General features: G+C 42.6%; 1 protein-coding gene across 1 annotated transcript; it reads left to right on the top strand.

Annotated features, from left to right (window-relative positions):
* The first annotated feature begins 1855 nt into the window (after positions 1 to 1855).
* On the top strand, positions 1856 to 14552 carry SLC25A15 (solute carrier family 25 member 15). Its single transcript, XM_066176088.1, has 8 exons — positions 1856 to 1946; positions 2543 to 2646; positions 4354 to 4482; positions 7370 to 7628; positions 9551 to 9688; positions 10014 to 10183; positions 11198 to 11356; positions 12221 to 14552. The coding sequence occupies exons 3-8, from the start codon at positions 4428 to 4430 to the stop codon at positions 12343 to 12345; spliced, it is 906 nt and encodes a 301-aa protein (XP_066032185.1). The 5' UTR covers positions 1856 to 1946; positions 2543 to 2646; positions 4354 to 4427; the 3' UTR covers positions 12346 to 14552.
* Positions 14553 to 15358: the final 806 nt, after the last annotated feature.

Here is a 15358-nt window from a genome sequence, read left to right on the forward strand (position 1 = left end):
GCGGTGGCGATAACGCTCGCGGAAGCGCTGCATCCCAGGGCCATAAAAGCTCCCAGGCCACAACATCTCAAGCGCTGTCGCCGTCTCTGTCTTTTCTACAGGGACCCGATGAGAGCAGATCAGGCCTGGTGGTCGGCCCGAGGAACGTGGCTATCTATGAAAGAGGACCCTAAAATGCGCAAGGCCTGATGTTTCAGCTGGCAAATGGTTATGGCAGGCAGCATGTGGTTTAATGCCATCTTAAGGGCAAGCTTCACTGCACTAGGAGTTTAGATGGCTTTCACCAGCTGCATCTTCCAACAGTGCTGCAGTCCTGCTAAACAAGAAGTCAGCATACAGGTCAAAATTCTTTGCAATGAAACAGTAATCTCTAAGTATTGCAAGTTATTTGGGATGCACAATTAACTCAAAATCACTAATTACAATAGACTCAGCAATTATTTTATTTTTACATTAAAGAAATTATAATTCAATTTCTAACACCATTTATAACCTAGGCTGTTCTTCCCTTACAATTGCCACACCTGGAGTTACTGCATCCAGCTCCGGGATCATGAGCACAGGAAGGACATTGATTTGTTGGAGCAAATCCAGAGGAGGAACACCGAGTTGATTAAAGGGCAGGAGCATCTCCCCTCCAAGGAAAGGCTGAGAGAATTGGGAATGTTCATCCTGGAAAAGAGAAGGCTTCAGGGTAACCAAAATGCAGCCTTCCTGAAGGGAGCCAACAAGAGAGCTGGAGAGCAGCTTCAAAGTGAAAGTAGGTTTAGATTCGTTGCTAGAAAGAAATTCATCACTGTGAGGGTGGTGGGGCACTGGCACAGGTTGCCCAGAGAAGCTGTGGATGCCCCATCCCTGGAAGTGTTCAGGGGTGGGTTGGATGAAACTGAGCAATTCAGTCAAGCGAAAAGTGTCCCTGCCCATGGCAGGGGGGTTGGAATTAAATGGTCTTTATGCTGCCTTCCAACCAATATGTTACATAAACATCTAAGAAAATAAAACCTGAACCCTGCAATGAATTAAAAGTGATGGGGAAAAAATAGATACATTTAAGTTTATAAGTTTGTGTATGCTGTTTTTTCCTCGGTGTGAGCTGTGAAAGTAGGAGTCATTGGTTTGATTTGGTGGAAAACAATGGATCTAAGATGAAATATGCAGGTCTGCCTGTCTTAACCCACACAGACACATGTGCAGCTCAGCAGGGATTACAGGGCACACAGTGCTTCCCAGAAACACTGCCTGGACTGGCAGAGTATCTCAAATATGACTGATCACTGATGCGCATCATGGCTGCTGTTCATTTACCTTGCTACAGACTGTACAGTGTCCTCCTACTGCTTTCGACCAGACATAGTTCCTGATGAGCCTTATTTCAAGCACTTCAGGAAACTGCAAATCAAAAGGGGGAAAAAAAAAAGGGGGGGGGGGGTAGTTTCAGCTGAGAAAATCAGTATTAGCCCTCGCCATAGTGGCTTAGGTCACTGTATGCCACCTCAAAGTCCTGAAAAGCCAAGATGACGAAAGCGACAGCCTCGGAGAGTGTCTCGGGACTTACGGCAGTTCCTCTGTATACACAAACTTGCTGTTTCAGGGTACACGATTCCTAAACAAATCCTTTAAAACAAAAAATACCCCAACAACAAAATCACCCAACTAGAAGAAAAATAAACAAACATTTTTTAAAAAAACCACCAAGGTGGTTTGTTTGTTTGTTTTGTTTCGGTTTGGGGTTTTTTTTAGTGGTTTTCATTAATAAATTCGGTTGCATCTCGCTCAGCAAGCCGAAACCCAGCCCAGCCCCAAATCAAACAGAGCCCAGCCCCGCCGCCCCCCCGCCGCCCGCCCGGCCCGCGCCTTCCCCGGGGCCGCGGCGGGGCCGCGCCGCCTCCATCGCCGCCTATTTCGGGGCAGAGGCGGCGGGGCCGCTCGGGCGGGCGGCGGCTGCGGTGAGTGGGGGCTCCGGGCGGGGGCACCGGGTCGGTCCTCTCCGCCGGCGGGCGGGGTGGCGGCGGCCGGCCCGCGGCGTTCCCGCCGCTCGGCAGCGCGCACAGGCCCGGGATGCGCGGCGGGCGCGGGCTCGGCGATGCGCGGCCCCTCGGCAGCTGCGGCTGCGTGTGCGGCCGCCGGGGACAGGCGCCGGGCCGGGGTCGGGCGGGCTGGGCCACCGCGGGCCCCCGCCGAACGCAGGTCGGAGCTTCCTGCTCCAAACGGGCGGGGGTCGGCGGAACGGGAGCACTGAGCCTTCCTCCCTAAGGAAGGTTGGAGCTGGCGGCGTGGCCCGGTCTGTGCGCTCCCGCCGCCAGCACGTGTGACAGCCCGCGGTGAGCCCCGCTGCTGCCGGGGCGCCGGCCTGCTGTGACCTTGGGAAGCGGAGCTACGGCCTGCCCACGAGGGCTATTGCAAGGAGCAGCGCTGCCTTCTGAGTGCATCTCAGTCTTTGGAGAGTGCATCGGCAGAGAGAAACATCTGGGACTGAAAGAACATCTGCTTGCTGAGGACTCCGCAGGACCTGTTACACTAAGTAATGCTTCTGTATTTCCAGGTTTGAGGTTTGGATTTGCTTTGGAAGTCACAGAGCAGCTGCTGCCTCGTTCTACCTACGTGCAACTTTTAATATAGTAGTATTATTACAAACAGGAAAAAAAGGTACGCACTGATATAATACTAATTTAGTTTTGACTAAGACTTAAGTCTTCTGAAAGTGGCACTGTGCTGATACGGATCAGACAACTAAACTTCCTTGTCTCTTAAAAGGTCCGTATTTTTATAGGCATATACTTTTTTGCTTCTGCTGCCAAGTTTTCTGTGGGTAATCTGGCATGTGCTCACTTTGGGGACTGGCACAAGTCGATAAGCACTCAGCGTGATGAAAGCAGTGTACATTTTACTGAACACAGGCAATTGTTGCTCTCTAGTAATTCCTTTCATTCAAAGTCTTTCTCAATGATTTGTTTTCTTCTCCCCTAAATGAGGAGCAAAACTCGGAGTGCAGTGTGAACACTAGTAAGATATATAGGACAACAAAGCGTAATTTGGCCTTGGAGCCTCCGTTTTGAAGTAACACCTAGTGTGCTGTGCTGTCAGAAACAGAACAGTTCAAATCTGTGTGAAATTTCATGTGTTCGTGCCATTTATTGCAAGAGCAATGTTTTGTTTTGTTTTAAACTCGTTTAGATTTGTGTAACATATTGGATGGGTAAAGTCACTGAGTGACAGTATTTGGCCTACTGGTGTATTTTTTTAATGTTCAAGAATAATAAATCTGTTTAGAGACAGATTTTCTTAAAGCTTTGGTTGTATTCAAGTGTCTGTGTTTCTTGTACAAAGGATGTGGTTTATACAATTTGTCTTTTTATGATTCGTTCAACGTAACCTACTGGGAATTGTTTCCCATTCATATTATGCCAAAATATATTTTGGGAGGTAACAGACTTCAAAAGAAGCATTATAGTAGGTAGAGGAGTGAAAATTGTTCTGTTCACTGATGTACTATGCTTGAAGACATGCTTAAAAGCCAGTGAGGCACTAATTCACATGTGTATTTGTGTGGATTTTAAGACTCGTGCAGCTTTTTGACAGCACTGCCAGAGAAGTGTTTCGCTCAGCAGCATAGTTCTGAAACAGTGGGAGATCTTTGGCTGAGTTATTTTACCCCAGATAAATAAGCTTGTTTTAACTGCTTTCCCAGTGAAAGTATCTTGCAGCAAACCTGAGAACTGAATTCATTTGAATGTTTTATTTCAAAGTGTCACATTTGTATTTCTGCTTTCCAGCTGCCTTCCTGAGAGATGAGGTGTAACTCTTATTTATAATATTCTGGTGGGGGTGCACTTGCACTAGGAACATGACAGCCAGACACAATTCAAGATGTTCATCCTCATTCCCTTTATACTCCTCTTCTGAAAGCCATTCAGTGTGCCTTCATCATCATGGGTAGAGTTTTCTTAGCTGCTCTTCACCATGAGGAGAGCAGATTCGGTTTTGCTTTATAGGTGAGGAGCTGAGACAACCATGAAATATTCCAGCCTTAGACACCTGAGGGAAGACTATGCCTCTATAATCAACATAAAAGTAACCCTCAGCAGTGTTCCCTGGATGTACTCTTGCTTTCATTTGAGAGATCCAGGGAGGTAAGAAGCTCTAAAGCCCAAGTAAGCTGAAGGTAGGCAGTGATACTCAGGAGACCTGCCCAATCCAGCAAAATTGGTCAAAATACAAATATACTAAGTCTCATTCTTGAGCACAACCATTTTCTGTCTCTAAATGTAAGAATGGATCTGAAAGTATTCCTGTAATGCTTTTGCCTGTCAAGTTATTGTAAATTGTGTATGTTTCATCTTTCTCTTCCCTCAGGAGACAAGTTATCTCTGTACCTACCAGGAAACGGGAGACTTTGCTCTGAAATAATTGATAAACAAGCGTGAAGCATGAGGATCAACTCTGCTGTTCAGGCTGCTATTGACCTCACAGCAGGCGCTGCAGGTGATACTTAATTGCACAAAACTTCTGAGAGACAGTTTTAATGCCTTTGACAAATATAAAAGCAGTTTCCAGTAAAAAGCCTCACCTTCTGTGTTTTAAGGGTATGAGGAGAAGCAGTGACCTCAGCCAGTATTGTAACTGGATCACTGTTGCTCCTCCCTGGTGAAACCCCTGCCACACAGTGAAGAAGACGTAATACCTTACTCGGACTAATCATTTTCCATAAGGAGGTTTTAGTTCTGCTTACACGAGTTTAAGAATCAGTCAGAGTATCAGTAGAGTTTTGCAAGAAGTCAGTGTGAGTGATTGAGGTGGTGCTTTTGTCACAGGAACTGTCCCTAACTGAAAGGGACAAGAGGCTATCTGAAGGGTTTCTGGCTCACACAACATCCTGGTGTGAATCTCTAAAACCTGTGAAGCTCAGTAGTCGAACTGAGGATGAATTTGCGTAACTGACTTCCACTTCAGTCTAGTCTGTGCTGGAAAATTTTGGTGGACCAGTTGTATGGAAATGGTTGCACTGTCTCACTGATATTGCCATGTTGGTAATGTCTGTGGCTCAGGGATGCAATTTTAAACTCTGTCAGGGAAAAGGGGTCTTTTTGACACTTCTAAGCTAACAGTGGTTATATGGAAAAGGTGGAAGATTTGTCTAATTTACTTTTGTAACTAGTTTAGACAATTTTACTGATCTTTTTTCTTTTCCACACAATAAATATTACAGTCAGTTCTTTTATGACAGTTAATGCTGTGAATTTGACAGTATTAATGGTGTTAAGTGCATTCAGTAGTAGTTATTTGAGGTCATTTGTCAGAGTGGAGGTTAACAGTGCAGTGAGAAAGCAAGGGGTAACAGCACAAGTCCAGTGTGGCAATCTCTGCACTCTTTAGAAAATGTAATTAAGTAAGTAAACAGCTTGTTCCTCCAGAAAATGCCTAACCTGGTTTTACCTTCCTCTCCAGATACAGTCTTGACTACCTGATAAGTAAGGACATATTGAGGCAAGCAAATTCTGGACAAGAATAAATAAGTCATTTGGCTGTTTGTGGTCATAGTTCTTTGCCTAGGATCTATCTTAGCAACCTCTAATCCCTTCTTTAATTCAGTAGGACTCTTTTCCCCACCACTGCCATGTTATTATTGGGACCACACTTGTCTGAATGTTCAAACAGATTTGATTTTTTTGCTTTCTGGTTTGTTTTAATTTTGTAGTTGGGTTGGGTTTTTTATGACTCTTTACTGCTGGCTGGAAGAATTACTTTTTTCTTAGTATTTCAGATACTAACTAGGACTCTTCTTCTTTATCTTGAGGTTTACAAAGTTCATTGCAGCAGTTTACTAGGCTTTTTGAGCCAACTCCAGTAACAGCTTTTTTGCAACAGCTATTCTGTCAACTCCCAGTTTTTCAGCTTTACATTTCCAAGACCATTCCTGGTTTCCTTGAACATCTTCCAACAGCCATTATTTTATTACAGGAACCTAGCATTTGTCCTGTAGATTAATGTCTACCTGACTTCCCTGCAAATAACATTGGCTGAGCCTTCTCAGCTCTGCTTTTCGTTTGAAGCTTACATGGGTGCTACTGGTCTGAGCCAGCTACTTTTCTCCTTGGTTATCCTTCCAGGGCAGGAAACTCTTCGTGCTTTCTTGCATGATTTGCTCTGAAGCTTTCAATGATCCATCTGGTGGGGAATGAGGTTTTATGTCAGCTAGATCCTGGGCTTCAAAGGCCTGAAGTACCTCTTTGCAGAGAAGCAAGAACAATGTCATACAAATGTGTTTGCAAAGAGTAAAATGGATTGCAAATAACACTAGTTAAACAAACGCTTACTCTTCTCCCCACTTAAAAGAAATATAACTGATCTTAATTGGATGCACAAATTTGTTTCCGTATCAGTTACTTTGCTACCTGCATTTACAGGTAATTTAAGGTATGTGCATGTTAGTTGTGCTTTGGTTAAAGATCAGCTTCTGTTTTAGTACACTTCTTCTCTCTTGCTTAAAAACAAAACCATGAACCCTGTCATGTGCTCCCTGTCAGGTAACTGCTTCTTGGAGATTGCTATTGCTCTACACTGTTTCTTACTGAAAAAGTGTAACATCAGCTCTTCCTACAGACTACAGAATTGAGTTAGATCTTGCAGAAGAACACTGCGCTGTGACCAAAATGGTTATTGATGACATTGATGGAAATACCACACAAGTTTTCAGGGTATTGACCTTGCAGTTCAGTTTGGAATAGATAACACGTTGAGAAACTTTGCCCTTTTGTGTTTTTTCAGCTTATACTTGACACTTTCTTCCAGTCTCTGGAAAGAAATTTGCTTAAGAGTCATCTAGAGTTTTGAAGTAAAGGGTTTGAATCTTTGGCTATCAATTTATTATGTATGATCAGTTTAGCACTCTCAGCAGTGTTCCTCTTGTCCTGAAGGAATCACTTGATTACTAATCTTTCTGGGTTGGGATTTTTTGGTTATTACTGGAATGTAAAATCAGAGATGCCTTCTGAACCATTGCATTAATGGGCAAAGGAAAATGTTATTAAACTCATTGACACAAGTGACTTGATTGCAGAATAATACCTCTAGTTCAGTACAAGAAAAGTGAGCTGATTCATTCAGATGCATGCTTTTCATGAGATAAAGAAATGTTTAATGAGAATTGTGATGTTACTGCTCCTTTGCCTGATTTTTTTTTTCTTAAGGTAACTAAATTCACCAGTGACAATTGATGCCATTGTGCTAAAATCGGTGCACTTGTCTTTTCCTACAGTGAATTAATTAAACTTTGTTTTCTATGTGATTTTCCTAATACCTGGTGCTCCAGCATAGGTGTTGCAGTTGTGATAACCTTCAGGCACTCTGTTAACTTCCACTGTTTGCCTAGGTGGGACAGCCTGTGTGGTGACTGGCCAGCCCTTTGACACTGCAAAGGTGAAGATGCAGACATTCCCCAACATGTACAAAGGACTTGTTGACTGTTTTGTCAAAACCTATAAGCAAGTGGGATTACGAGGCTTCTACAAGGGAACCACACCAGCACTTGTAGCCAACATTGCAGAGAACTCCGTTCTGTTCATGTGCTATGGATTTTGCCAACAAATTGTGAGAAGAATTGTTGGAGTAGACAGGAAAACAAAGCTCAGGTTAGTAAGAAATATCTGGTTTGTATTTTAAAGTAAATAAGTATGTAAAATTTCATGCAATTGCTATTTGCCAATACTGTACTGTCAGGGTGCAAGTGAGGTCCCAGGCTCTCCTCTGATCGTATACAGTGTAGTGAATTTTGGAATACAGGCCTTAGGGTGACAATACAATTTCTAATATAACAGAGCTGTCTACTAACCAGTCACTGCAGCTGCCAGGTTTAGATGATCACAGCCTAACTGGAGTATTCAAGACCTGGAACATTTTTACCAATAGGATTGAGCATTTCAACACCTGAAAGTTAGTATTCCCTTAATATCTAGGTTGTTTTGATTTTGCAGGAGAGGTAGTGGCTCTTCTTACAAGGAGGCATACTAAGGGGAAAGGGCACTTTTCTACTATTGTCTTGCTTTAAAAATGTCTTTATTTGAGGTTCAAAAGACAAAACATTAAGGAATTTAAGTTTACTTCATAGGTTGTCCCTTGGTGTTGTTTCCTTATTCTCTTCATCTGAATCATTGTGGGGGCACCTTATGAGGTACATGCAAGAGAGAATTGCACTAAGATGGTCTTCAGCAGGGCCCTGATGAGAACATGTGGTCTGTCCAGGACATCTCCACCCATTGTTACTGTACTGTTACACCTTCAAAAAAGGACAAACTATAAACCATTTTTCAGTTAAAGGAATAGATGTCACTGATGCATAAATCACAAAGAAAAGAAATGGAGAGAAATGCTAAATTCGGTTTATCTTTTACCATATGCTTAGTTCAACCAACAGATTTCATTTCATGCTCAAGTCTAAAGTGAGACAACAAAATGGAAAGAGAAATGCTAAATTCCATTTGCTGCTCTGCAGGCAGTTACTGATTTCTTCCACTTTGAAAGTTCTCATTACTGCAATATCTGAATGTCATGAGCTTTGCATCATGCCCCAACCTGAGTTTTGTGATGCTTCAGTGTGAAAAGTTGTAGCTTTAATCTCTGATATTATAGATGTATCAAACTGCTGGGCACAAGGCAAGCATCTCCCTTGGATGGAAAGAATTTCTGTGCCGCAGTGAGATCAGTCTCAGCTGTGCTGACTCCCCAGGTTGTGAGAGAGAAGCTCCACTTCTATGCTATTTTGTAGCTCCTGTCCAAAACACTAGTATCTGTAGTAGTTTGTTTAAAATGCATCATAAAGCAGTGTTGCCCTGGAGTACCAGCCTTTTCAGTCCTGGCAGTTTAGTGACCCAGAATTTGGGGTATGTGTAACATCACCACAAAATAAACCCGTTTTGGAACACTGAGTCACTGCAGATGACAGTGCTGTCTTGTTTGGTGGTGTGGTTTATGCTTGTGTTGTCTCTGATTCACATGGTTGCATTCATAGCAGCACATCCATACAAAGATTACAGTGATCCATTGTGCTTGCTTTCAGTTTTCTAGCATCTTCCACTGAAAGCCTTTATTGATACTGGTAAAGTGAACTGCATACTGGTATGGTGGATTTGAAAATACTGACATCTGTCACTATGAGGTGATTATTGCTCCTGATCTCTTTGAGGAAGTAATCGGTAACCTGAAGTTGCCCAGTAAAACAACTCCATGGAAACCTTCATAAATGCTACCAAATCTTCCCTTCCTGGCTTTTATTCTGCTGCAATCACTGAAGTATAGCAATAAGGATAGAGGCTGCAATAGATCTCTTTGGCGTCAAAAGGGTGTCTTTCAGTTGTATAAGAAAATGGGATGAACTGGGGTTTTCCTCCCTCAAGTTCATGTAACTGCCCTTTGCCCTTGAGAATCTTTCCCCCAAGACTGTCAGTTTTTCTTGATGCTATTTAGGGTACAGGTCCAGGAAGTTGACTGCTGGTGTGGTGGCTCCACTGTACTAAAGGTCAGTGCCCAAATACCTTCTGCAGTTTCTTTCTTGCAGTGATCTACAGAATGCTGCTGCAGGCTCCTTTGCCTCTGCCTTTGCCACCCTTGTCCTCTGTCCCACAGAGCTGGTGAAGTGCCGGCTACAGGCCATGCATGAAATGCAGTTGTCAGGAAAGATAATCCAGGGACACAAGTAAGTATACACCCTGCTCAATATCTCTGTAACCCTTTCTTGTGTATGATTTCTTCAAATCCTGTATTGGCTCTGTCACATTCATAGTGCACTGCTAACCAGAGAAGAATTGTGGTTGGGAGGGTCACAGCCTGCAGCCCTTCTGGGTTATAGTAAAGCTGGATGCCAGTGAAGGGCTCGCAGCAGGATCTTGCTCTAAGTCTTATATGAATCCAATCGTTTGCACAGTAAGTCTCACCATTAATTGTTGCTGCAGTTGCCGATTTTTCTGTAACCTCTCATTATCTGGCTAGTAAGTGTCACTAACTGGATCAACCTCTCTCAGTACAGTTTGGTCAGTAGTGAGGGGTGTTATCCAAAAGGATGGTCCCCTTGGATTTTATCGTGGCCTCTCAAGCACTTTACTGCGGGAAGTCCCAGGCTATTTCTTCTTCTTTGGAGGGTATGAACTGAGCCGGACATTCTTTGCCTCTGGGAGATCAAAAGATGAATTAGGTATGGTGCCTTGTTTTACAGGTGGGTTTCAGCATGTTGTCATGGGGGACATAAAGGGGGGCATATCTTCCCTGAAGATATACTAATGATGTTGTAAAATACATGCAAAATGAAGGAAATGAGGCATACTGAATATGGAGGGCTGCATCTTATGTATACATAATAATAAATTATTGAAGTGACCATTTTCCAATGAAGCAGGTTGTATAATAAATAATGATTTAATACAGTGAGCTAACACTACAAAACGGCTGAAATATCTGACTCCACAACATAACAGAACTCTGAACTATTCATTTCAGCTGCTTTTCAGAGTGATTTTGAAGTATTTAGCTGCATTCTCCTGAACAGTGTGTTCAAGTATATGCTGAACTGTGTGCTGGCCATTAGATGTAGTTACAATAATCATAAGAGAACACTGAGATTGAAAATTAGAAACGAAAAAAACATGCTGATGCCTGAATAATGAGTGCCAGTCTCCTGTTAAAAGACTGAACCAGTAATACTTTGTCTTGCTTGGAGTCAGGATTTCAGCTGCACTGATTTGGACTTGTAACAAAACGTTTACAAACATCTGATGTGAAATACAAAATCAGGGTACATCGTGAAAGAAATAACTGATCACAAAATAACTCTACTGTAGCAAATAAATCTCTCTATATGTGATTAGTAACATTATATGATGTTACTCTAAACCATTTCACAACTAACCTTGGAAAGTGATTGCAAGTGTTAAAAAAGTGAAATTAGTTAATACAGTCAAAATTGAATTCTAACTTTTAAGTTTTTTAGCACAGCCAATAATCTAAGAGGCACTCTTTATAATATTTGAGTTTCTAGTTAAAACTTGTTATTTACCAGTGGCTTGAAATTAACTTAAAGGTTAGTGAGAGAACAGAAACTGTTTTGTCAAAAGCACATTCCTCTGTTCCCTTTGAATCCTGTAGGTGAAATAATGTTATATTTGTGTTGGGCAATATTGTGGCATATAAAAGCATATTTCTTAACTTCTAGGTCCCATTCCTTTGTTACTAAGCGGAGGTTTTGGAGGCAGCTGTCTGTGGATTGCTGTGTATCCTGTGGACTGCGTCAAATCTAGAATTCAGGTTCTTTCAATGGCTGGAAAACAGGCAGGCTTTATGGGAACATTTGTAACTGTTGTGAGAACTGAAGGTGAGTATGCAAGCAGATAACTGAATCTGTAGGGCGGCAGACTGAAATCTCTACCCTCCAATACCCAAAATCATTTAAGAAACCTAGTCCAGTGATAATGTGTTAGAGACAGACAATAACTGTTTCCAGCAAACAAATACCTACTTCATGTAGTGTGGAAAGCTTGGAATCTAGAAACTGAGACGTACTTCATCTTCCCTGCCTCTCAGGAGATGATTTACTTAAACCTAATAGAAGCTTACTATGCATTAAAAGCAGACAAAGAAATGGGCTCTATTATCTGTGACCAAACCTATACATGAAAACTGAAGGAACTAAGTAAGTTCCATGCAGAAGTTTTCTTCACCTCTAGAAGTTAATAAATGGCTGAGGATTGATTTATCAAACAGCTCTATCCAGCCTGGCAATTTGAGGCATCTACCTCAACATCTCCTCTCTGGAAAAGGCCTGTGTCAGGCACTTTGCAAGAGGGTCTAAGAACAGACATGGCAGCAGATATGAATCCTGGCCCCACTTCTAGGTAAGATAGTCATCAGAACTGGAATCTGACTTGGGGCACAGCTCTAACATAGTTCTGCTACCCCCTTGCCAGCTGTGGTACAGCCACTGTCAAGTTATCTCAGCTTGTCATGCCTGAAATAAACATCTAGCGTAAGCTTACATGGCTAAACTCCTGTTACAGTGTTAGATACTCCTGTATCAATATACCAGTGCAATCAGTAGCTACAGCAGAGAGTTCAGCTCTCTGTGTTCATGTTCCTCTAAGCAGAAGCATTGCTTCAGTATCCTTCACAGGTAAGAGCACAGTGGTGATGCAGACAGCCACTTTAATAAATTGCTAACTGGCTCTGGTTTCATTTCCAGGCGTGCTTGCCTTGTATTCTGGACTAACGCCAACTATGATCCGTGCATTCGTGGCCAACGGGGCACTGTTCCTTGCCTACGAGTACAGCCGGAAACTTATGATGAAACAAATCGATTCCTACTGAAACTGTCTAGCAGATGAATAACAAGAGATTGTTTAAGGGTCATTTAAATAAATGATGAAAAACACATAGATCACATGATGGTCTGAGCAGAACCAAATCAGTGACCTAATTTTAGGAAGTCAACTCCAGTTTAAGATTTGTAATCTTTTAAAATCAGATGATTTTATGGAGGTGTGTACATGTTGCTTGAATTGCACAAGCAGAACTATCTCCCTCTTACTGATCCTGCACTAGGTACACTGCATGTCATAAATGTCTTTCCTGACCTGTAATGGTGCTAAAAATATTTACACTAACCTGTGGGGTTTAATGTAACATGCAAGAGTAGTTTGTGATTTGTCTATGGCAAAGCACTAGTTTTAAAACTGTGCTGCAGTTGTCACCTTTTGAAGTTGTTGCTGATGTCTGACTCAAAATAATGTCAGTTCTTGTCTAATCATGCTGAGTGTAGATGACTTGGACATACCCCTCACCTCAGGAGATCTTTTCCTTCTCCAGCTATACCCCATCCTCCTCCAACTCCCTGCTGCTCTGTGACTGGCTAGTCATGGCAGAGGGTGTCTGACTTACATACCCTGTCCTAGTGAATGGGTTTATAAAAGTAGGAAATATTCACCCTCTACCTTATAGGAGACTTAGAGCCCAAGATATGCCTGTATTTTTGATAAAAGAAGCACAGTAACAACATTAAGGAGGCTATGCTGCATTGTATTGTTTTCTAAATCCTTTCAAGAAGTGCTGGAATATGCTAAGCACCACTTAACATAAGGGACACTGCTGCAAATAGCTGCCTCTGAGCACAGAATTGTAACTTTGTGCAGACTCCTGTTTAGCTCACCTTGGCATGAATGAGGGCACATGCTGGAAGGACAGGAAGCTGAAGAGGAACAGAAAGTGAGAACTGAGTTGTTAACTGACACCATGGTCTCTGACGTAGGAGTCTTACTGGGGCTGGAGTCTTGCCACTTGCTGTGCCTCTTCAGCTGAGTGGAAAAGGCTCATATGACTGGATAGCTTGTATCACCTTCAGGCCTGGAGGGCATGGCCGGCTTGGTCATGCTACTTGATTAGTATTACCCAAAATGATACAGTGACGCCTCTCTCCAGATGCCACTTCTGTTCTTCAAGTACAATGCTCCTTGTACAAGCATGCTCTGCTTCGTAAGAAGCAGCTACTCCTCTATCCTGGAATAAGTTGAGCAGGTCTTAGAACAGCATAAACTTGTCCTGGAGTTGTAAAGAGGTGCTGTCTGGGTGCTCAAAGTGCAGCCCCCCAGTGTGGGGGCAGTGGGGGCCACAGACAGAGCCCTTTAACTTGCTGAGATAATCACAGCTACACTGAGAGTAGCAGCTTTTCACAGCAACCACATTTGTCAGTGACAGACATCAGTCAGAGCTGGAACAACTTAGTTTTGCATGTTACAGCTTCCCCTTTAGATCCCAGAAATAGGAACAAGCTTTAGGCATAGATGAAATCACCTCAATGCCTGCTGCTTCTTGCAGTGGAGCCAGGGTGCACTTAAACTGCCTCATTCCTTGGATTGTTGCAGCCTCTTTGATGGAAGGTGGTTGCTGCAGTTCCACAAAATCTTTTTGTTCCTCCAGCCTCCGAGTGCAGAAAGAATAATTCATCTCCCTTTCATATACCATGAGAAAAGGCAGTTAAAAGCAGGGCATGGCTGAAGAATCTTCAGTGTCTATTGCACCAATACCCCTTGACTGGTACACTAGGAGCAGCACTACTCTGCATTGCCAGTACTTTAAAAGGAATTTATACCAAATATTTAAATGATTCAGGTAGGAAGATGAGGCTTTAAGAGTTGTTAGACTTCCCCTTCTTTTCCAAGTTGTCTAGCTAAGAGAAGTAGTATATTTGCACGTTTCTAATAGTTATGAAAAGGTGAGGACAGTCTCCACCTCAGCGGAATACTTAAATCTATTTCTTAGATTTGTCTTTGCTTTCATTTTTTAAAGCTCATGGTTGCAGTTTTTAATACAGAAATTGAAGCTTCAAGAGAAGCAGGGTATTTAAAACAACCTACAGCAAGAAGCTGGTGGTGTTTTTGAGAGTTTACCTCATGAAGTTGATGTAAGCAGTAATTTCTCCATTCAGAGCTGCTTAAGCTGTACACATGTATCAGTTGTTCAGCTAAAAACTTTGTAATGTTGGTATAGGAATTCACAGAAATAAAGTTTCATTTGATTAACTGAGTACCTGATGATTGTTTACACCATTTAGCAAGCTCATCTAGCTGAGAAACAAAAAGGTTGAATTCAGCATCACCACCTCTCTGGAATGAAAGAAAAGACTTTACATAATCAATGAACATATAAAGCCCTCAAAACTGAGGGAAAGGGGGCAGCTAGAGTAAGGTGCTGTGAAACAGCTGCTGATTTTACATCTAGGAAAATGAAACCCATAGTTCAGCACTTGGCCTGTTGCTTCGTTAGTACAATAGTCAGTTCCAGTATTAGGGTTCACCTCAAATTCCAGGTTTCTAGGTTACCATGATACAGGCTCTAAGGTTTTCTGTCAGAAGAATGCCAGGAGTTCAGCATAGGTCACCTAAATTCCACATATATAAGGGATGAATGTCCACTACCCTATGAAGGTCAGTGCAACAGGGAGGCAGGGCCTATTGTTACCCTCTCCAAAGGAGCAGTGCCTGGATCTCCCAAGAGAAAGTACATCCCTTGTACAGCTATTTTGTTCTTCATTCCTGCTTACACATTAGTTTTTACTTAACTGCTTGTGCTTCAGCTAGAAAAATCTGACTTGCTATCTGAGGAAACTGGCTTACTCCCTAAGCAGGAAGGTGGGTCACCTTAAGTACCCTGTCAGCTATATGAAAGGGCATCCTAGGACAGAGATATCCAATTGCCTGAGCTAAGCCAAAATGAACTTGGGCATCAGCCACTTGTAGCTGCAATAAAAGGGCATCCTTTTTTAGTCCCATGCCACGTTCACATGGACACTGAGGACATAGCAATAGCAGAAGCTGAGCCCACACAT

Source organism: Chamaea fasciata, unplaced genomic scaffold, assembly GCF_029207755.1.
Source record: "Chamaea fasciata isolate MVZ Bird 193981 ecotype frontalis unplaced genomic scaffold, bChaFas1.0.hap1 SCAF_2, whole genome shotgun sequence".
Taxonomy (NCBI): Eukaryota; Metazoa; Chordata; class Aves; order Passeriformes; family Sylviidae; genus Chamaea; species Chamaea fasciata.